Source organism: Colius striatus, chromosome 19, assembly GCF_028858725.1.
Source record: "Colius striatus isolate bColStr4 chromosome 19, bColStr4.1.hap1, whole genome shotgun sequence".
In the NCBI taxonomy this organism is placed as follows: Eukaryota; Metazoa; Chordata; class Aves; order Coliiformes; family Coliidae; genus Colius; species Colius striatus.
This window is the reverse complement of record NC_084777.1, coordinates 6,772,150-6,795,615: the sequence shown is the minus strand read 5'-3', so window position 1 is coordinate 6,795,615 and position 23,466 is coordinate 6,772,150. Positions and strand designations below refer to the sequence as shown.

At 44.3% G+C, this 23,466-nt stretch overlaps 1 protein-coding gene across 1 annotated transcript in view; it reads left to right on the top strand.

Moving 5' to 3' along the window:
• The window catches only part of COL27A1 (collagen type XXVII alpha 1 chain), a 154,816-nt gene that overhangs the window by 16,651 nt on the left and 114,699 nt on the right, over nucleotides 1–23,466 (top strand). Inside the window, exons 4-6 of the mRNA XM_062011295.1 lie at nucleotides 8,386–8,439; nucleotides 16,480–16,533; nucleotides 21,586–21,639. Of these exons, the coding sequence (XP_061867279.1) occupies nucleotides 8,386–8,439; nucleotides 16,480–16,533; nucleotides 21,586–21,639 (162 nt within the window). The remainder of the gene's footprint in view (nucleotides 1–8,385; nucleotides 8,440–16,479; nucleotides 16,534–21,585; nucleotides 21,640–23,466) is intronic.

Sequence of the window (23,466 nt, the reverse complement as noted above, 5' to 3'; positions counted from 1 at the left end):
TGTTTAAAGGTTCCCATTGCTGATGAAGATGCTGCCCAGGGCAGGGGATGCAGCACAGGCGGCTCTGTACTTCTGCCTGACTTTACAGGCAGGCATCCCTGATGGAGTCTTTCTATTTGGAAAGTTTTGTTAAATTCATGAGTAGACAAAATAAGTCTCAGGGATTTTATCTTTGGGCAGTCTTCTGTGTTTCATGGAGGAAAAAATCAGCAATTGTGACTTCTGAGCCCAATGAAATCTTGGTCTTTTCTACCTTCTTGCCCTGCAAGTGTCATAAGGGTAATCAAGTTCCAAGCCCCTATTTTCCCCTCTAATGTGAAGAGCTTATTATTGAACTAGAGTGGAAAATCCCTCTCAGCTTGTGATTCATAGCAAAGAAACCGGTTCAGGCTGTGGAGGGCTGAGGGACGAGGTGGCGGGATTTTTCCATCCTGTCTGAGAAAAACTAGAGTCCAGAACTAAGGGAAAGGAGAATACTTTGAGGCTCTGTCTGGCCTTATCCTTTGTGACTGCTGGAAACAAAGTTAGTACTTGGGAAGGGAAAGGTTATGTCTTGGTTGGAGCTGGCTGCTGTGTGGTGCTTGATAGCTCCTGACTCACTCGAAGATCTCTCTACCATACTTTGTTGGATGTCTCTGACGTGGGAAGGGAAAGAGGAGAAAAGACTGGAATGGAGATGACATATTGAAAAATTAATGTAGCACTTCTATGGCCAGACAAGCATGTTTCAGAACAAGTGCTGATAAATGCTCCATGCTTGAGTAATCACCTGGCACCGTCCTGTTGCTGTTGGGCAGACGTTTCAGATGAGGTCAGTACAGCCCTTCCTGCTCTGCTGTGTGATATCGCAGCCCAGCGCTTTCCCTCCACAGGGCAGGTTGTGGGCTGGGAACGTCATTCATAGGGTCTGGCACACGGATGGAAGGATAAGATGATTGATTAGTTTTCCCAGCTGTATTGCTTCACACAAGGTCTCTTCAAGAAGATTGTTACTCCGGCCAGAGAGCTGTGTACACGGAAACTGCATTCTACCTTTTCAACAAGGATTGAGGCCACTGTGGCAATGACTTATGGGCAAGGATAGAATGGTAGTCAGCAGTCCCCAGCCTGTCCAGCCTCCACTTAGAGCAAAGGACCATCTTTTATCCCGATCATCCCAAAATCAGGCCATGAATGACAGCCGTGGTTCAGTTCTGGCTTTGTGAATGCTACCAAAATAACTGTGGTATAATCCTAGCTGTGCAGAAGGGCCTCGTCCCCACAACTGAGGAAGGTGTCCACATGCTTAGAGGAGTGCAGGCAAGGGGCTAAAAGGTTTTGTTCACCAAGCAATAAAAGGCAGCATCCTTCATAGATTAATGTGTCCTGAAAGACCATCACAGTGCTGCGCAACAGGAAATGGAGACGCTGCATCCCACATGCAACTAATGGCACAGCATTAATTCCTCAGGAATGTTGGGTTTGCTGGGCAAACCCAGAGCAGGAAGGAGGATATGCTCTTAAAAAAGAAAAATTTCTTGGGAACCATTAATAACCACAAGCATGTGGGATCTCAGCTCTACGTTTCTTTTGGAGGGGGGGAAATAGCAAAAAGAACACCCAAACATGATGCTAAGTCAGTAAGGCAGCACTGACTCAGCAGCTGGCAAACATCCCTCTGAATCATCCCCATGGCTGCCTGCAGCACCTCTGCTGAGCTTCATTCCCAGCCCTGCACAGGGCCAAGCAGGCCTGCGCTCAGCCTGCAGAGCAGCATGACCCCGGCACACGGCTGCGAGAGGCTTGGGCATCCACAAAAGAGAAATATCTATTCAAAACCAAGCATTTTTTTGCCAGCATGTGAAGCCCTTCGACCCTTGCAGGGCCATGGTGTGGTAGGTGATTGAACCCTTCAGTGGAGGGGTACCATTTGATTACCTGCAGCAAGGTTGATGGGGAGGTCTGGGGGCTGTAGCTCTGACCATCAGTACTGCCTGCTGAGATGCACATGCTCTGTGTAATGTGGTAAAGCTGCAGCACTTTCATTGCCCTGGTGCAATTGGGGTCTATCTGTTTTTTCTCAGTTTACTCCAAATAGGACCTTCCTTGTCCTATATAAGAAGCCTCTAATTCCATAGCTTTTTGGTCCTTAAAGATAAATCATTGTATTTACTCTTTTGATGAGTGTCAGAGAGCTATTTTTAGAGCAAGAAAACCATACCTGATGCTGAAAGTGCAGAAGAGCAGAGTGAGTTCACTGAGACTGTGGAGGCACTAAGTAACACAAAAGGAGCAGGGAGGGGAAGGAGGAGGGAGCATGTTCCAAACGACTCCTAGAGAATCGGATTTGAAGGAGTCCTTGGGCAGGCAGTGTGGGGCAAAGACAGGAGCCCCAGGTTTGCAGCCTAGTGGCAGTGGCCCAGGCAGAGGTGAGGCATGGCTCTGGCAGGCAGCCTTCTCCTTTCAAAGGCAGATGTGTTTCTGAGCGCGTCCCCAGTCTAGACTGCTCCAGCTGCCATCTTCTGCGTGAGCAGTTTGTCTTGGAGCCCAGCTTCTCTCATAAAGCAGCAATCCCTGCCAATTCAATCAGTGGGTAGGGGAGAGAGAGGTGATTGGGAATGCTGATAAAATATGAAGTGCCTATTCCTAGTCTTCCTTATACCAGAAAAGGCTACTCAAGCTGACAGCCTATGATAAATTAGGGAACACACAATGTGTTTGAATGTCTCTTAATGAATGAGTCATATTAACAAAAAAAAAGAGAGAGATTGCATGCTTTGTATAATACATGGGAAAAGCTTCAACCTCACTCACATAGTTGGATCATAACTTTTTTGCTAATTTATCCAGAACTATCCCCAAAGGGAAGTTTTTTTGCAGGCAAATGACTAAGTATCAGGCAGCTCTATTTGAGTGAAACAAAGTTCATTTTGAAAAGCAGTAGTTGAAAGTGTGACTGAGATAAATGCACTGCAAAGGACATAGGGATGTGTTGTGTAAATATATACAGGTATTCTTATAGATCTTTAAAAATAGAAGGTGAGTGACAGAGTATGGAATCCCTTTGTTTTGTAACACCCCTTCAGACTTCCTTCCAAGGTCTGAGATTGCTCAAGAGTCTGAAGCATCCCATGCAGAGAATGTTCCTGAAATGTCCCTATTGAAAAGCTGCTTTCATCAAGCTGGAATACTAATATTTTGTTATGTATTGTGCTGCCACTCTATTAGGAATCCAGTTGTGGACAAGGACTTTTCCGTGATAGGTGTTGTACAGACCCAGAATAAACATCTGTGTCTATTGCGGAAATCGTATTACAAGACTGGCTTGCCACCAGCAGCCCAGCTCCTGCCAGAATTATGAGGGTTTTTTCTTTTAAAACCCAGATGTGTTCATATTTAATATGATAAGCTTGCCTTGGAGAAGAAAGTAACCAAAGGGCTGGATTTCTTCTTCCTGAGAAAACACACCGATTTGTTATAGGCAGCACTTCAAGCTGGGTTTTAGTTTAGGTCCCGTCTTCCTCTCTGTGCAGTGCCTGGGAAGGACAGTGAGGTGAAGAGAGGCTGATATTGTCTTGTAAAGATTAAATATCCTCCTCTTCCGTTCTCCTGAGCAGGGGATTTTTAATTCTAGAGCTGCCCCTGTAGCTGCTCAGCCTCTCCATGCAGATGCTTTCCAGACATACAAGACTAAACGGTGGGTTTGTGGTGGTGGCTTTACATATGAAATATGCCTCCACCTCCTCCAGGAAGAAAACAAGACAGGTTCTTTATCTGCAGGGGCAACGTCATTGCTCAGAACTTGATGCCAAAGTGAGAAGCTTTTGATGTATTAACTCCCTTTCAAGTTGGTTTTACCACATGCATTAGCATCTCAGAAAGAAGAATATTCTCTCTTCAGTCTTTATGGTGGATGCCCACCTCTGAAACACAACCGTTTCTGAGATAAAGGAGAACTGTGCCTCTAATGCTGAGCAGGGACAGAGCAGGGGAGGCAGAAGAACATGGGAGAGGCTGTAAAATGTATCAGTCCCTGGGTGCATTGGAATATGAGCTGAACTGTTGGCTAGTTGCAACTGTGCTGAGTGCTTGCTCCTGGAGAAACGATTCCAGGAATACTTTGCCATCTGAGCAAGTTGATTCAGCAGTCATTCAAAAGGCAGTGAGTTGTTTTCCCAAATCAGCGGCACCAGCTCCTGTACTGATTATGCTTTTCTTGAAGCCCTCTCAGAACAAGTTCAGCCATGCTCAGTTTTAGAGATCTGAAGGCACCTAGCTCCCAGTGGCATTGCTGCAGGCAGAGGAAGCAGTGTGAGGAGGGTCGTGATGTGGGAGAGACAGAGGTATAAATTAGCTGATCTCAGCAGCAAGAGGAAATGGTGAGATTTCTCTTGTCCTCAGGGTCTGATGTATTTCCCTTTCAGACAACTTAGCTTAATTTTCTATTTGAAATTTGAAGCTCAAAAAGCTAAGAGAAAAAAGTCCCTTTTGCGCCAGGAAGTTTCCCAGCAGCAGCTTAGAATAAATCCTATAATCATTTGGTGGGATCAGTCGTCGTTGCTAATGCTACCGTGGGAAACTGAGAAGGGTTAAACTTTTATGTGGCTGCCATTAGCTGCTTCACAGAACTGTTCAGGCTGGTTAACAATTCAGCTGTTTGGCTTGAGAAGAGAGAGTATCTGCTTCTGGTATGTTTCTCCTTGATCTCTGATTTTACTCTGTGTGATAACAGGGCGTGTGTTCTCTGCCATCAGTTTGCAGAAGGGAGTAGGCAAGAAGCCAGGGAGACAAGAGCCCAAGTGCTAGGAACAGTAGCTTGCTGCAGGAAGCTGTCAGCTTTGCAATCTCGTGAGGTTTCTGTGCAGTGGGAGATGTGACACCTTCCTCCAGCTGCCAGGAAACAGAAACCTTCCAGCTTCTCAGAGCACTTCCCACTGCTTCCTATGGCATTCCCCAGGGATGCTTTCAAGGGTATAATGGAACGGTCCATACAGGCTCTGTGAGGTAATTTAACTCTTCCTTGCACCCCTGCAATGTGGGTAAGGGTGAAGTTTTCACTGGTGAGTGTAAGGACTACAGGGGTGCTACCTCCAGGCTGACTCTTAGCAACTGGTGAAGCTGATGAAGGGTCTGGAGAACAAGTCTTATGAGGAGCAGCTGAGGATGTTTAGCCTGGAGAAGATGAGGCTGAGGGGAGACATGAGCACTCTTTATGACTGCCTCAAATGGGTCCTATCTACTTGGATCTCCCAAGTAAGGAGTCATAAGACAGGAAGAAATGGTCTCAAATTGCTCCAGGGGAGGTTTAGATTGGAGATGAGGCAGAACTTTTTCCGTGAGAGGGTTGTCAGCCCCTGTGCCAGGCTGCCCAGGGAGCTGGGGTGTCCCCAGCCCTGGAGGGATCCCAAAGCCCTGGAGCTGAGGTGCTGAGGGCCAGGGGTTAGTGGTGGATGGGGCACGGTGCGGGGAGGGCTGGGACTGCAGCAGCTTCAAGGGCTTTTCCAACAAAAGCAATTCCATGATCCTATAAACTGTGTGATGGCTCATTGATAGACACCTCTTACTCTCCATGTCTTGGAGCCTTATGTTCTAAATGGGACTGAATCCATCATCTGTAAGTAGCTGGGCCCTGATCCAGTCTTATTCCTCTCTGGCTGCCTCTCTGGATGTGCATTTTGCTTTGTATTTTAGTATTGCACTCCCTAGGCAAATCCAGTTGTCAGGCGTAGGCCTCACATTTGAGAACTTCCACTGGATGATCCAGAAGTATATGTATGTGGCAAAAGAGAAATGACTCATAGTACATGTCTAATCCAAGGGCCAAGGAACCATGTGAGAAGCTAGAAGGTGGTCTTGTAGTATGTCATATTTCATAGCAACTCATGTTCATCTATCTACCACAGTCCTCTTCAACCTTGGTTTGCTTCTAATGTATATGTGGTCACAATTACCATAGTGGCTAGTATCTTGAATTACATACTACTCTTTCTGTGTTGTTCCAGCTTGATACCTTTCACTTTACTCAATATTCCCACTCTAGTGCAGGTATTAACTCTCTCCTCAATTTTATGTTAGCTGCCATTTATTCTGAACAGCCCACATTTTTGGAGGAGGTTATTACTCAAGTGGCCAAGTACAACTGCAGCTGCTGTTTGCAGGAAAGTAGGAAAGGTCATCTCATTTTTGGTACATAGGGAACACAGTTCTCAACAGTTTCATCTTCTCTTTTACTTCTTCTAGGAGTGAATGGGATGGGTTTTGATGGAGAGGAGATTAAGGACTTAATTTAGTCTTTGATAAACACTATTAACCATCACTGCATCCGTTGCATTGGATTCATGTTTTGATAGTTATCTTCCCAACTAAAAGGGCAAGGGGATTTTTTTAATAAAAGCTTGGATTCTGGAGCACAATTATACATGAGGCTTAAAAAAACCAACAATCATGAGTCTATTGCACAGCTGTATAATTGCATTATGCATGGGGCCCTGAGCTGGCATAATGGCAGGTTAAAATGCTGTGTATATTGCCAAAATAAGGGTCAGCTGTATCAATGAGGGTTGTTAATACAAGGACCAGTAATACTGTGTCAACCAGCAATAAGCAACTTGCAAAGGGGTCAGTTGGAGTGTCCCAGGCTATAGGGGCTGGAGATCTTCAGGACAGGCAGTGGTGCTGGGTAGGAGCAGTGCGTTATACAGTGGTAGAAGTCCATCCCTGTGTGTCTCAGTGTAGGACATTAACTATTCTATGCTGTGTAGGCTCTCAGACTTTTAAATCAATCCTTTTCCTGTCACACATGCTACAGATAGAAAAAAAATGCAGTGGAAAAAAGAAGGTATGGTTCATACATTGTCCTGACAAATAGTAGCACAGAGACCTACCCTGGGCTTTGCTTAATCCTCCCCTGATTTTTTCCTTCTGTACAAAGTTTGGCTGGATGTCCTTTTTAAGAGATCACTTTTGTACAAATTGATTTGCTGCTTATGTATAGGAAGCTCGGGAATATTAGGGGAGTATTTATTCATCAGTTACCTGTATGCTTCAGGAAAATTTTCTCTGTTCAAAAACTTACCCTGGGCATGAGATTTAGAGTAGGGATCTCCAGGGTTTACTTTTGTTACTCAGTCACACACTTGACAACTCCTGAAAACTGCATTAGAGGTCATGAACTTCTCACTCTTCCTCAGAGCCAGTAATACACTGCAGAACCTGAGCAGTTCTGCCTGGCAATCCTTCAGCAGCAACAGCCTTGCAGCTTGGGGCAATGGAGCATGTGAGGGCCTACTGAGATGACCCAATGGGAACGGAGCGAAGCTGTGTTGGGACCTGAGAGCGGCCACAGGGCTCATGTTGCATCTGCTCAATGCCATATACTCACCTTCCCCACGGAGCATTGCTCCTGGGACCTGCAGGAGTCCATCACACAGCTGGAGAGCTCAGGCTGCCTTCCAGATATCCTTCAGTCTACTGCCCTGGATCTCTCTCTCCTGGATGCAATGAAAACTTGTCTTTTTTAACAAGCTACTAGAATATAAATCCTCTGGGAGATGCTTTAATTACCAGTTATTCTTGTTAGACATGTTTGTCTTGGAGGAAAAGAAGTTTGTTTCAAGGAGTTATTAGGAGTTGCAAATGGCTCTCCAGAAATCTGAACTCTCCAGTCCATTGAAAGAAAGGAATAAAGATATGAATAAATTCAAAGGAGTTCAAACCTCATTAGTTAAGTATTTTTTCCTAACCTGTTTCAGATCAGTGCACAGCTGGCTGTCTGATATCTCCACTTTGTTCTCATCATCTTCCAAGAACCCCCACTATTGCTCTGACATGTATGAGTTGACCTCTCCTATGTTACAGAGCCGTGTATAAGAATTTCCAACACTGACACCAATTCAATTACATTTCATAGCACAGAGCTTTAAAATATGAAGTGCTGGGATGCAATTATGTTGTAATTCATGTAAGAACCTACAATACCAAGAACTCTACATCCTCAGCTGACATATATTACAACACACAATGCTCTTCCCTCGCCAAGGTGCTAACACATTGCTTCTGTTGTGTGGTAGCACGTAGCAGGAATCTCCAAAGCTGAGAGACAGTTATATTACCCCTGTGTTACAGCACAAGTCCAGGAAAGTGGAAGCATGAAACACAGCTGTGATCATGGAAATGTGGTACACAGCAGAAAGATGTGAACTTTGTGTCTGCTCTATGGAAATATATGCTTCTGCAGATGTTGTTGTGCAATAGCGTAAGTTGAAGGGAAATTCTGGCTGTGGTGTTATAACTGGCCCTTCTTCTCAGGTCTTTTCCAAATTATTGTATTATGAGTCTGTCTGAAACACTGTCAGGGGCATCATCCTGTTATAGAACTGTCTTTAAAGCTTATTTTTATTTTTCTAGGGTCCACCAGGCCTGCCAGGCTTACCAGGACCACCTGGCAAGAGAGGTTCCCGAGTAAGTAACTTAAAAATGTCTCTCTATTCCTACTTCATATCTATTTGTGTTCCAAAGGCTGGACTCAGTGATCTTAAAGGTCTCTTCCAACCAAAATGGTTCTAGGATTCTGCTTGTATCTGCCTGTCCTACTGTTCCAAAAGCTGTTGTGTGTTCCTGTGGGTGACTAATGGCTGCTTCAAGTCCCACTGTTGGGATCTGGCCTTCTTCCTTTCTCTCATTCCCTGTTACAGGTTTTCAGGAGAACACACTGATGATTTACAGCCTCCCTGAGCTAAGGTTTGGCATGAGCAAGGGCTGGGGATGTATGTCTCTAAACGGCTGTCAAATGAGACAGACAGAGCTCACCCTTCTGTTTCCAATATCCATTCCTCTTGCCAACCCAGTGCTGAATATTAGCTTTGGCTGCTCTTTTTTTTTCTGTCCTTCACACACTTCAGCTTCCCAAATTGCTTCCTTTGAGGTCCTTCACTCTTAACTATGCTTTCTCTAGTGAGACCATGGTCTAGGACCAAGAACTCAACACACAAAGGTGAGCTTTTATGTTCCCCAGACTGAAGCATGCTCTCTGACTCCTTTTTCAAGATCTAGAGCAAAATATCTTAGCTGTTATAAAAGACCCTTTGCAAATTCTTGAATTTATTCCTCCCCACATTAAATCTTGATGCAGATCTTTGAACATTGAGTGCTATGCTGAGGAAACATCTGGTGCTGAGTGCTGCAGCTAGCTGTGAGCAAGGCTTTCTGCCTTGGCCTAGCTGCAGAAGTAGTCTCCCAAAGCTGGGCACCTTGCCTGGTCTGGATACAGTTAACTGCTGGCACGATTTTCATGGTAGCATGGTGCTGTCCCACAAGGTACAGTCATGGAGCCCATTTCCTGAGCACTGAACTGGTGTGGTTTGGGAATCAAAAGATGCAAGTGTTTAAGGCTGGAAGAAGGGAATATTTGGATCAGTGATCCAGGCAGCATCCTGGCCTGGCAGCAGCAGGAGATTTCCTCACACACACTTGGCTAAAACTCAACCCCACGTAATGTCTTTAAAGAACAACCAAAAGGCAAAGAGCTAGAAAGCTGTGCATTCCCTGAGGACACTTATTACAGTCCCATGAGATCTTGCAGTAACTGGTAAAGATAAATGCTCCTCCTTTCTACAACAGTAAAACACAAAGGGTCTGCAGGGCCCCCTGCAGCCTGGGTATGCATTTCAACAGACCTGAACATTGCTTTGGGCCATAAGTGTAAGACATTAGATAGCACCAGACTCACGTGTTTTATGGACAGGACAATCTGTTCCACATTAGATATGTTCTTTAGTGAAGCATTAGCACGACTCATTTTACAGCCCTGATATCTGCTCTTTACAAATACCTTACTGGCAACCACACCAGTAAATTGCCTGGAGTTGCCAGTTCTTAGCAAATCTCCATTGAAGCTGAAAGTTTGTTCTTACCACAGCTCATTGCTCTTAAGAGGCATTTGGTGTTACTTTTTGCAACCCTTTGGTGTTCAAACTAGACTACATGCCTGGAGACCCCAGCTGCATCCCCTGCCCACTGTGGGAATGGCCAAACTTCAGCTCTACATCTGAATTACACTACTACCAAAGCTTGAGGTTTTCTGAAGAAAAAAGTGTTGTGGAAGCAGCGTCATAACTTTCTGTGTTATTCCCCAGCTGTGGCACACTCCATCCTGTAATTAAGATGATTCTCTGAAAGACAATAAGCAACAGAGGATTTTTTTAGTTCAGTCCTTGCCAGAGGTGCTGAGAATCAGCCCAGGAAAGAGTTCCCAGTTTAGGAAGTGCTCAGCGCAGCTGAGACTGGCTTGGCTTGGACCTCTGCAAAGACATGCTAATTTTGGGAGGGGGCAAAAGGGTCACTGTGTAAATGTCTGGCCTGGAGCACTGAAGACAGAACTGCTCAGTGCATAAGTTGTTTTGACTTTACAACTTGTTTCTTCCAATATTTTTGTCTTGTGGCTCTTTGGGGTTTAAGGATTTGATTGCAAAGAGGAGCTGCCAGAAACTAAGACAGGCTTAAGGGAGTGCTTGCATCTTTTGCTTTTGTTTTGCACGAGACATTTTTGCATGAGACTGCAATGCATGTTCTACCTCTGCTCAGCCTGATCTTCAAACAAAGCAGCTGCAGAACTCTTAGACCAGCCTAGCCCGTGGCTCTGCCCCATTTGGTGTCCTATGGGGCTCCAGCCCCAGAGTGGAGGTCCAGAGAGGAGGTGGATTCTGCATGCAACGTTGCAGTGCTGGATGCTATGGGAAAGGAAGGATTTTTTTTCTTGTCATTAGGCAGTTTATGGCCTAAAGCTTGAGGCATAATCACCCTTGTTGTAGCTTGCATAATTTCTACACTATTAATGCTAATGCAATTACTTGCCTCATTTGAAAATCTAGTGGTAGCATTTGACTCGTGAACTTCTGTAGCTGTGAAGTCCATAAAGTTGCTCTCTTGCTGATGTAGCATGGTTTTTCCACTCCTTTGAATTCCCTGTAGTCTCTGTTTTATTTCTCTTTCTTCTCCCATATTGGTCAGGGTAAAACCAAAGCTCTGATAGCTTTTACTCTGAGGGTGAGAATGTGCTCAGTGGCAGTTTGTAAGAAAAGCTGGCAGATCCCATGGTTCTGCCTCCTTGTTTCCAGCAGATAAGTATCAGTAGACTTGCCTGTGTGGTCTGAATGTTGCTCTTGCATGTGAGCAAAGCCACCTGGTTTGCAGTAACAAATGCCAGTCTTTGTAAAAGCACGGACAAGGTTGTGTGTAGGACACATCTCAGCATTCCATCACAACCCAAGCTATGGTAGCAAAGTGGATAGTGGCAGTTGTATTGAAAATTGAAAAGCCAGTCCCTGTTTTAGGAGCATGGGATTGATTTTACACCCTATCACTCAACATCAGGAACCCATTGAGACAGATCCTGACTATACCTATGCACTACTCTCTGTCACTATGAAGGGAGAGATATATAACAAATGAAAGCTGGGTATTTCTTCTCATTATTGCTTGGCAGGACTCCAAGAGAAGAGTAAAAAGGCAGTAGTTCTGGTGACTGGAAAGGACGGCTGATTTTCTCAGGAGCTCTGCAAATCTAGATATGTATTGCTGCATTGGTCATGTGTGCTTTGTGGAACAGGCTTCTCTTTCTCTGTATCTAGCCAGGATTGTTTTCAGCTTTTATGCCTACATTAAAGCATTTGAGGCATAAGCAAGAGATCTGTCCCCTACTTCTCCTCAAATGTGCCATATGTCTTGGAAAGTGTCTGTGTAAGATCTGAGGTGCCTCTTGAAGGGAATGGCCGTTTTATCAATGAAGGGTATCCCCATCCTTGTGATATGAAAGCACTTTCCTGGGCATGAACTGACACAGCTTTTCCACAGTAGCACTTGGGTACATGCACAGCAACCCAAGTTCTGTGCAAGCAACGTGGGTTGCACTTCATTCCTGCAAACAACCTTTGCATTTCTTCAAATATCAAGGTTTAGTGGGGAGGCAGTAGCCAAGGCTGGATTTTGCTAGCAGGGCTGTGCTAACAAGCTCGACAAGTAACTGTCAACAAAGGGCTCCCAGCGGAGCAATAACTTCTGCACCATTGTAGCTTGTTCCTGCCTCGCTCAGGACTTGATTAGCTTCACTCCCGTGTTGTCTGCATGAGGAGCTTTTGCCAGCACAGCTATGTTGATCACAAATTGTAACTCATTGCAGTCCTCACTGCTACAGTTAGACCAGCAAACTACCCACAATTTAATCAGATCTGCAGAAAAGTACTGTGAACCATGATGCTTGGTCTTAAATGCTGCCTTGCAGATGAGTGCTAAGTTACAAAACCCTGGTTATCTGTTTCCTCTCCTACATGAAGGAGACAGCAAGCAGATATGTAACAGACAGCAGTCTGATTGTTGGCTTTGCTTCCAGGAGGACAAGAATAAAGCCGTGGTTAAACTTTCCAAAATCCTTCAAAAAACTTTAAAGGCCAAATCCTACTAGAAGTGAATCTGCCTCTCTAAGAGGTGAGCAAACTCAGGTACAAGGGGAAGGTTTCACCCATGTCCACACAACAGGTCAGAGGAAGAACTGGGAATAGAGTCTGGTGTGCTGTGATTGCTTTTGTTTAACCTCTATGATACAATACAGGAGAAATCCCAATGGATGAATGAAAAGAATATGTATGTATACCCTGATGCTTTGGGATGCTCTTGCCATCCTCCTGTGAATCTTAGCAGCTTGAAAGATTGCAAGGTTTCAGTATCACATGTCCCTGCTACATTTGGTCTGTGGTTGTAAAAAATCTCTCTTTCCTTCAAAATGCAGGGCTTCCCTCCTAAAACAAGGAAGGACTTAGTCAGCTGTAGAGGTTCCCTGGTATCCTCCTTCCATTAGGAAGATTTTCCAATTTCTGAAAAGAAGCGTTTAAAGAAACAGTTTGTTTGGCTTCACTTCAAATATTTAGCTCATTTTTCAGCAAGCCAGAGGTCAGAGTGGGTTCTGTAGGTCAGGAGAAGAAAAAGTTGCTTTACACAGTGAAACCCCAAGACAATAATGAGTTTTGAATGAGTGGTCATTGCTCTGCAGAAGCTTTCTAGCATTTAGCAGGAGTTTGGAAGATTATTTGATTTGTCTCCTTGTAACTGCTGGAGGGATGGGGGGAGCTGTGCACAGTTACACTTTTGTTAATTTTTGCAGGCTTTGGACCATTCATTACACATAAAAGCACTTCTGTGAGCAGGGTCCCTTCTCCAGGCGTGTTACTGGGATGAACTGGGTAGTACAGTGTAGTTCTCAAGTAGCATCATTCATGTAAAAGACATTCCAGGGAGATTACAAACCCGTCACCTTTGGGAAACCCTCCTCTCACTTGGAGAACACATCCAGGGATTGTTCTGGTCCCTGTGCCATTGAGCCTTGGGCAACTACTATCCCATGGTATATTTTTCCATGGAATTTCTGGTGCAAGGCTTGGAAGGTTTCAGATGCAAGTTAAGTTTGCTTGCTGCTAGATTGGATTGTTTCAGCAGTTAGGAGAGAACCAAAGAGGCTGGGTAAACAGCCATGCATGCAAATAATAATATGTGCTGTGGGATTTTTATTTGGTGGTCTCAGCATTGTCTCATCCCATGTGTAAGAAAATAGGAGCAAAAGTAATGTATTGATGATAAACATATTTAGGAGAATCCAAATTTCTAGATATGAGTGGTAAATTTAATTAGATCCAGGATAACATGAGTAAAATACAGCAATTAAGTATAGAACTACAAAGGAATTAACTCTTGAATTGCTGCTCTATAAAAAGAGGGCTATTTCTGGAAGCGTTGGTTGGAGATGGATAATTCTGCTGGGCACAGTGGGAGAGGAGGAATGAACATTGGACTGGGTTTAATAAAACAAGGGTGGGTAGCTTGGGGGCATGATGACTGTTATTGGTTCTTGCAGATTGGTGCATGGATTAATTTGTAAGGCCTGCCTGATTTGGTATTGCCAACAGCTCCTGAGGCAGATGCTGTCCTGTACCTTTCGTTACTCAGCCCATCTAACTGTACCACACTGCATCTTCCTCCCCTGCCAAGAATGTGGGTGTAATCACAGAGTCAGGGCTAACCATGTTGGAACACATCAAGATCAGTTATTTTTTACCATTTTTGGGAGCACTGCCAGACTACGCCCTTTGCTACGAGAGCAGTTTAAAACATCTAGCACAAGCCCCAGACTTGGTTACAGCAGTCTCTCGTGTACCAGACCGGACTTCCCAATGTCACTTCATCAGCAGGATGTGGCCACTTATTACTATAATAAGAACACACTGGTCTTTAGGAACACAATGGGTCTCTGACCTTCCTTTGCCCGGATTACATGCTATGAGTCTCATTGAATTTGGTGGTAAAGGCTCCATCTTATGTGAAGAGTCTATGTTTTTCATAATCACATTTGGTCGATGGATACTGGGACTAGATTCCTTCTCCCTTCTTCCCTCCTCTTGGTCAAGCTTTTTAATGATTTTGTTACTGTGCTTTGGTTTAGCTGTGGAAGAGTCTGCGCTAGGTTCTGCTGAGATGTGATTACTCTCTTATCCAGGAGCTCTTGATTGTCAACTGAGCTTCCTACATTCCAGATTTCCTCCTGGAAACTATCAGTCACAGCTAGAAGTCACACCAAACCATGTTGTTCTCACCAGTCTGACACTGTTTAGGCCTGCCTTGGGCTATGGCGGAGCACGGATTCAACTGATTGCACTGCAATGGGCTTTGAGCCAAACTGCCTGAGTCCAAGGTTGAATAACAGCTTAATTCCCTCCTCAAATCTAGCAGCAGTCTGGATTTATGAACCCCATTCAGAGCTACCTAGATTATTGCTTACGTGTAAAAGCTCTTTAGGAACTCATCTTTTATAGGGACTTTACTGTTCTGATTTCTGTCACTTAATATTAATTTTCATACATATTTGAGACTTGGAAGACGTGGGTTGAAGTGCTTTTGCTACCACAGGCTTCTTGAATTATCTTAAGCAGTACATTGAGTCTCTGTTTCAGGGTCCTACCCCATGAGGTGAACAGATGATGCCATAGTTTTCTTGTAAGATTAATTCAAGACTCAATTACTCTGGTTACAGCACCTATACGAGTTTTCAAAACACGACTTGATAATCAAACACCTTCATTTGAATTAAAGTTGTTTCAATTTCATTGGAAATTCACAGAGAATTTCAGGCTGAATATTTGGAAGGAAACAAAGAGCAGGACATAGTTATTTGGGTAACAGGAACAAAAAAGCTATTTGAAAAGTTAATTGAGCAGCCCCTCACTGCAGAGCAGCACATGTGAAATAGCACTGAGCACTCAACATCTGTCTATACCTTGAGATACAACAGCTAAATAAAAAAAGCCATTATTTTCTATTCTAGTGAAGTAAAAGTAAAACTGAATAGACATCATGCACTGATGTTCTCTCAAAAGAGAGCAAGGGCACTGAACTCGGATGGGAGCCACATGTTTAACTGCAGTGACTCCTTGGAAATGAGACCCTGAAGATTTTGGCCCCACGTGTGCACAAACGCTCATTGGAAATACTGCAGCTTACAGAGAAAGTGTCTGAGTGGCTTTTTATCCCCTACCCTGTGCTCTTTCTATCTAGAGGGTACATTAAAGTTCTCCTAGTGGTGGTGTAAAGCTCACACAGAGTCTTGGCAGAACAGAAGCCCTTGGAATTGAATCTTCAGGTTGTTTCATCTCCCAGGAACGTATTGAAGAGAACTAAATTGTTTTTACTTCTGCCTGAAAGGTTAACAGATCTTCTGTGCTGTATACAATCCTGGGATAAACTATTCTTAGCTGCTTATTCCAGATAACTCCTTAAATAGCCTTCGGAAAATATTCAGGATGCTTTTAAAATATGATGTAGAAGGAGATACTGCTGTATGTGATCTGAGGTAGATACTCTGACAGTGTCATTAGCTTGTGAGACTGATGCAAAACCAGATTTAAATGGTTTAAACAGGGACTTACTTCTGCTCCCCCCTTTTTTTGACTGTCTGGCCATCCAGTCTTTCTCTAACCTCTAAAGGCAAAAATCTGGTTGTCTCGTAGGGGAAATGAGTTCATCCCAAATAGCTGAACAATTTCCCTTTAGCAATTACCTCTGCTCTCTTCCATTTTGGCCAAAAAACTTAACACCCCCACACGCTTCCTCTCCCCTCTGCCTACCTCCATCTCTTTCTGCTGGGACTCCTTGCAGAGCTCTGGCTCCACTGACCCCACTGTTCCTGGTTGTGGAATATTTGGTGCACCCAACTTATCTTAGTGTTGTGACACACATCTTGTGGTGACAGACACATATCCCCTTCTGTAAAGGCAATTGGGAACCAGCAGCCAGGTTCCACCTCTCTGAAGGCAGTAGCGAGGTCCCTGCTGGAGCCGTCTCACTGCCAGGGTACTGGTGCTGTGCTGTTAGGTCTGGCCACAGCCCACAACTTTCTGCAGCTCTGTCTCAGGTGCCTACTGCCTCATTTTGACTCTGTTTTGTGTTTGTTGTGTTTTTTAGGGTCCTCCAGGTCCCCATGGAAACCCTGGCTCACCTGGACCCCCTGGCCTGAAGGTAAGTATTGACTGATGTGAGGAGCTTTTGCCTTTCTCTTTCAGAGGATGTCCCAGGGGAGGAAGTACAGCTTACTTTTTTATCCTGTTCCATATAAGAAGATGAGTAACTGAAGCCATTTCTCCCCTCCCCTCTGCTTGTACACCAGCCCTCCATGAGCACAGCCAAAGCCTTTTCCTGTGCTTGTGAGACCCTGCTGTGTACCTCAGTTCTTGGTCCTCCCTCATTTCATAGGCTGCCTAATTAGGATCCTGCTTAAGCTATGCCTGTGCAGGGGAGCAGACTGCTATGTTGAGATGAGGGCAGTGGAATCCTCTCACTCCAGAGCCTCCCTAGGTCCCGATTTCTTACTTTCCCATTTCTCTTCTCTGGATTTTTCCACCTACTTCTCCTTTGGGTCCAGACAGCATTGGGGCAGACTGGCAGTACACAGCTGCTTCTTCTGCCTTCCTCCAGCTTCTTCCTTTACTTTCCTCCTCTTGAAACTCCTTTGTCTCTCCTTCCTTCTCCAGAGCTTCTGGGAACATCAGCTCTTCCATCAGCCTTCCCAAACTGTTCTTGTTGCTTCTTTCTGGATGTCCTTATCTTTCCCATGAGGTCTCACAGACCTTCTTCTGCAGCACCGGGAGCCCTATGTTTTGCCCTTTTCTCCTGTACACGTTACCCCTGGGTGGGAGCTGTAGTGCTGCAAGGTGAGTGGCATCTCCCACAGCCCAGCCTCCTCCCTCTACACGGGACTTTAGCACAGATGCAGTTCCGGAGGGGAACTAATCCAGTGTGCTGCAAAACCCTTCAGAAAGATGTTTGAATTCTCAGCTCATTCCTGTGTACAACGCTTTGTGTTACCTAAAGATTGTGAAGTTTCTGGGAAATAGGTTTGGATTGTTTTGGTGTCATTGTTTACACAGAAATAGATTTCTATTTTATAACACCTCTCTGGGTCTAAAGAAAAGTGAAGTTTTGAAAAGGCAATGTTTCATAGAGGTTTCCACTACTGAGGAAGCTGTAGGATGTCTCAGCCAAACATAAAGGTACAAGCAAGAAGCCTTTTCATGATCTCATCAGTAGGCAGAGATATTATGAACACTATTGATGCTCTGGGAAAAAGATTCTGGAAACTTGGCATGCTGCCTCTATGTGATTAAAAATTAGGCACTGGAGACATGCTGGTGAACAGCAGCTGTTTTAAATTCTAAAGTGTAGTTATATGGCTTGAAAAGTGAGGCTGTAAAAGTTCTACATCCTAGTGCTCTGCATTTATTCTCCATCAATGACTTCCAGATCACACTTGTTGAGTTTTATAAGTCAAATCAAAGTTCTTTCATCTAACTTCCAGCCTTGCAAATTCAGCATAGTCCAATCTGGAGATTCAAACCACGTTTCTATGTGATAGGATTTCTTTTTTTTAAACCCTTTTAGCCTGATGCCTTGTGAGAAATCAGTATTTGGCTGTAAAGCTGTACTTGGTATTTTCCTACTAGAAATAAAAACTTCCTGTAAGCATTTTTCCACCATCTTGATGCACATTCTGGCAGAGGGAAGCCCTCAGCGGATGGAGAGCTGTAAGAGCCTGCAGCAGAGATCTCATGTCATCAGTCTGTGCAAGACTAATTTTCTCCAGTCGCCCTTTTCAGGATTAGGCTGTTTTACATGATGCTTCATCAAAAGAAGTATCAAGTTTGCAATGTGATGTGAGAGCTGTGGCTCAGACCAGGCCTGAGCATGAGCTCATCTCAGGGAGAGCCTGGCAAGCCACGACTGCAAGAGTTTTGTTTAGGAAGCACTTTTTGGAAGATGTGTATCAGAGCCCAGAGTTTTGACTTCCCTCTTTAGCTTTATTTCTCTGGTGTTACACCAGTCGCAGAAGGTGGACTTCACACACAAAAAAGTGATGTTCCACCCCTTTATGTTTTAAATGCTTCTACTCTTCACCAGATTTGACAAGCTTGCACCTAGTACCTGATGTCTCTTTGGCTCACCCAGCCCATGGCTGAAATCATGGATCCTTGAAAGCTAAGCCTGGGAAACAAAGCAGAACAGCCCCAACTGGAACTTCTCTTGCTGAGAGCTTTCAAGTGGCTGTTGGACTCAGTCTTCTCTAGATAGCAATTAAAACCATGGAAAAAAGAAGCAATCCAAGAAAGGAAAATAAAGTTTCCCAGATAGATCCATTGGAAACAGTTACTAAAACTAAGTCATTGTCACTTAGGAAGTAACCCAGGAGCATAATTGTTATCAGCTGAATCCACAGAGCACTCATAAGTTCAGGCAATCAGCTGCATAGGAGGGGTGGGAGGTGGCATTGCAGCTGGTAGAGATGTGCATGTTTGTGCATGTATCTTGTCACAGAATCATACAATCATTTCATCAGGAAGAGACCTTTAAGATTGGGTCCAGCCTTTGTCCTAACCCCATCAAGCACTAGGCCATTTCCCTATGTGCACCATCCAACCACCTCAGCATTGTGTCCAACTGCTACATTTCTGAATCCATTCTGTCCACCTTGTTCTCACCACTGGACCTGAGCACTTGTAATTCCCTCTACTTAAGAAGTTGATCCTTTACACAGAGCTGTATGTAGCTGTTGAGCCAAATTCCTGCTGATCTGCTTGGGCATGGTTCCACTGACTTCAGTGGCATTACACCGGCTCGTGCCACCTGAGAATTTAGCACATGGTGCTTTTCTCAGCAATTTGTAGTGTGCAACTACTTGAAGATCTTCTTGCATTCTGTCAGTTGTCTTTGGCAGTTGAAAAATTGCTATTGCATCTAGTTAGCAAAGACTGATTACAGTACCTCTTAAATGGCTGTGGACACATGCTGGGCTAGAGCTGTGACAGGCTGTGTGACCTGTAAGGGCAGGAGGGCCATTTTTGCTGATGACTAGATGCAGGGCATATTTTTGAAAGCCATTACAAGAACTGGGTTTGCATCTCTCATCTGGAGGCTTTTGGCACCAGGTGTTAGTACGGTTTGCTTGGTTATCTGCTCTGAATGAACTTCTGTTCTTATAGCACTAGGAAAAATTGAATTTTCCTTTTAGTGAATGGTTTGGCTCCAAGGGAGCTCATCAGTTTTGCTCACTGATGTTTAAAATGTTATTAGTTGTAAAGCTGAGGTGTTTAAATTGCACAGCTCTAGACTTCTCCCAGCTAAGGAAAAAAAATAAAGAAGAAAACAATTTCTTCCTATACAAGATGAAGTAGAGTGCTCAATCAGTTGGGATGGAAGAGAAGCTTGTGGGCAAGGTGCCCTGGCTTAGCAATGGGCAAGGCATAGGCTAATTCCCATGTGGTGGATACTGCTGGGCAATTAATCCATGATTTCAGCCTTCAGCATTCAGGCATCTGTTCTCCATGGACCTGATATCATCTTTCTAATCAACCTCAGGGACATGGGGTCCTACTTGTGGCTGAGTCTCCACCTGTGTGATGGTCTCAGCAGTGCTGAACACCGAACCGTGATGCAAAGTGTACAGTCTTTGCTAATGTTATCTGGGGCTTACCAGGGAGTAAGAGGCTTGTATTCCTTTACATGGCTCAAAGCTATTATATTGGGCACATGACAAGATTTAGGGAGAGTGATAGATGCCTACCTGCTGCAGTAAGTTAATTTTGCAGAGTAGAAATTAATGCCCTGTGATCCTGAGGACTGCTCTAATCTGTTCCAAGCAGTTGTAGCACCCACTGACTGCTCTGAAGCTCAAGGAGTGGGAGAATTTCCCTGATAACAGCTGCATGCAAAGCAAGATTATCTGCATGACTTCATATACTGTTTGGAAACCAGGAAGCCTTCATTCAGAATTCATACAGATGCATCTGCCTTGAATCAGCACTGCTCCCTACAGTCCATAGCCAAGTAATCTCCCTCCCTGAACCTTGCAGCTTGTGGTGGATGGTGGAGGAGCAGAAGGGAAGAATTATACTCTCTGCAGAGTGGGAAGTATGTGTTGAAGGTAGTCACAGTGAGGCTGCATGGAAAAGCTGCTCAGCTAGCTGTAACTAGACTTTTGTGCTGCTAAAGAGAAATACTAGTTAATAAATACTATTAGTCTTTTGTAAGGTCTCACCTTCCCTCCGACACTTCACTTGACAGCCATTAATTAACCTCACAACTGTCCTGTGCTTGGCATCTGATTTTGAATCCTGTGCTGCTGCTGTGGCACACAGAGGCTGCAACTTGTTTATGATCCCAAGGGTGTTAAATAGCCAGTGACTGATACTGGGATACCTCTGTCCTGGCTGTGCCAGAAGAGATGTTATACAGACCTAAGCTTCTTTGTGTGCTAAGCCTTACCTCTCTTTTGCCAAAAGGATTTAGCACACATCAAATATCTTCTAGTTTTTCCTACTTCTCTCTCTCACCCCATTAGATGCACATTTTACCCTTCGACCTTTTAAGAATTTGAAGTGGGATTTTCAAAGGGATCTACTGGAATTAGGTGTTCAATCGTTGCTGAAATTCCAATCTGTGTTTGTCAGAAGATCACAGTCTCCAATTGTAATTTCTCTTGTCACAGTTGTTAAAGAGGAAAATAAGGAATACTGCCTCTCGAGATAAAATGTGTGTCTGTCTTCTGCCAGCCTGAAAGCCTCACAATTGCTCTGTCTGTTGGTAGTGTTTAGTTAGTGTAACTTTCTCTACAGTTTCATCCATTCCCCATGGTTAAAAAGTAACAGCACCTAGCAAGTTGTTAAGAAGAGTGGTTTAGCCACAGTAATAGGCTTGGTTATTGTTTTTGTGGCAATAGTTGTAGGCAAGGAATAAATCACAGCTGTCTTGTCTGATATGTATCAGAAGTCCTGACATTGCCTTCTTCCAGTTATCCTTTCTTTAGTCAGTTTAATATTCTCAAATATTATTTAAAGCTCATTGCTTTAGCAGCAGAACTCACCAAAACCACCCCCAGCAAAACATCTATACCCAGAGACTTCAGTACATTTGGGATGTGGGGGATGAAATGATTTTCTAATTTGAAGGGTTGGTGGAAGCAGAACCACACCTGTGGTTGGGCCCTTGCATTGTGTCATTAAATCAAGTTTTTCATTTCAGGGTCAGAAAGGGGATCCTGGGCTGTCACCTGGAAAAGCTCGCAATGGACAGAAGGTGAGATGTTGCCAGAATGTACAGGCATCGAGGCCACAATGCACCTGAAGCCCTGTGTGTAAGATGTGGAGAGAGCCCACAGCTGCTCACATAGACTTAGGGCTGAAAGTTAGGATTAGATGGTAGATTCAGGATGAAAGAGAGTTAGCTGAGGTACAGACCACAGTGCATTGAAGTGCCTGCTGCCACAACTTTTTGTTGTCCAAGTGTTTATTCATTTCAGGGACAATCTGCAGCCCAAACCTGCAGCTGCAGGCATCAAGTTCCTTAAGCAAAGTATTTAAACTAGAGCGTATGAGATCCAGGCACACCGTGCCAGCTGTAGAAAGAGACAATCCCAGTGTAAGCAATAAAAACCTTGAAGGCAAAGGAAAGGGTGTTGTTGCCGAGGAGCTGAGTAACAGTGGTTTGCCTCACTTCACAGACACAGCCCACAGCAGATCACTGCTGTGAGAGCAGCCTCGCTCTCCCCTGCAAAATAGGAGGCTCCTCAGAGCACTGCACTGCCAACACACCATCCCTGCTGTGTGATAATCAGAGGCTGTTCCACCAAGGCCTACTCAAACTAACACAAAGCACACAACTGGGAGATGTAGCTGGTTTCTGGATTTAGCAATTGTTAAGGATCAGAGTTCTGCTAATTCTTTTCAATAACTTACAGCTCCCAGTTTTGCTGTTTCACTGCTCAGTGATTTTTCTACTGAGGCAACAAGGCTTCAGAGAACTCTTGAAATGCCTAGTAGAGTGATTAGGGCTCCACAACATCTACTTCAATTAGTTCTTTCACTGGTGCCTGCACAGCTCCTGTCCAGGTCAAGAAACCTGGTTCTCTTCCTTTCATCACAAGCCTTGCTATAAAAGCACAGCTAATAGAAAGCATTAGCCATGATGAACTCAGGCCCTCCATTTGAAACCAGATGCCTTCACGAAGCACAGCAAGCCACACAAATGCAAGATGGAGAGTGATGCTGGGAAACATGGAGAAGGCTGAGTCTGAAACGTTACTTTTAACTTAACAGCACAAGATGCCTTTTGAAATTCCTGGTATGCTCCAGCAGAATGGCATCACATGGAAACCATCCACCACAGAGTCTGGAACTGTTTTCTTGCAAGCATGCTCAGTGTAAGAAAGGGAGAGGTCCACATCACTTTTAGCTCATGTTAACAAGGCTTTACTCCTGTTAGTAGTAATAGAAACAACGAGTTTCCAGCAGGAGTTTGGAGTGATGCCTAATTTTGAAGCTAGATACTCCAAATGCATTTGCAGTAAGCAGGCACAGCACAGACTGGAGAGACTGAAGGGGTTTTTGATCCTAATCAGAAGAGGCAAAAATGAGCTTGTACAAATGGATTGAATGTTATAGAGAGGTCTCAGAGCAATGCACCTCTCCATTCCTATGATGATTTGGGCATGCCAGCTGGGATGTGATGCAATCCCTTTTCCAAAGTACAGGCCACTGAAAAAACCCTCCCACCAGCTGCCTGCAAAGGTTCAATCTGTATCATACCAGGCAGGTTAAATAATTATACCATCAGCACCATCAGAACTGAAGCTGTGTGCTGAGCCAGTGCAGTAGCAGAGTGTGAACACAATCACAGGATTTGGCAGGAGGTACCTGCTCTTCTTATTGCATTTAAAAGCTAAGATTTCCTTGCCTTGGCGATTGAAATGCCTATCGAAAGGCGAATGGAGCATGTGACTGAATGAGATCATTGAAACCAAGAAAAAAAAGCATTCATTCTGCTGGCAAAAAAAAAAAATGGACTGTAGCAGCAGCTGCCATTAATTAACTGGGTTTATTATTTATATAAGCCAGTTAATAGAGA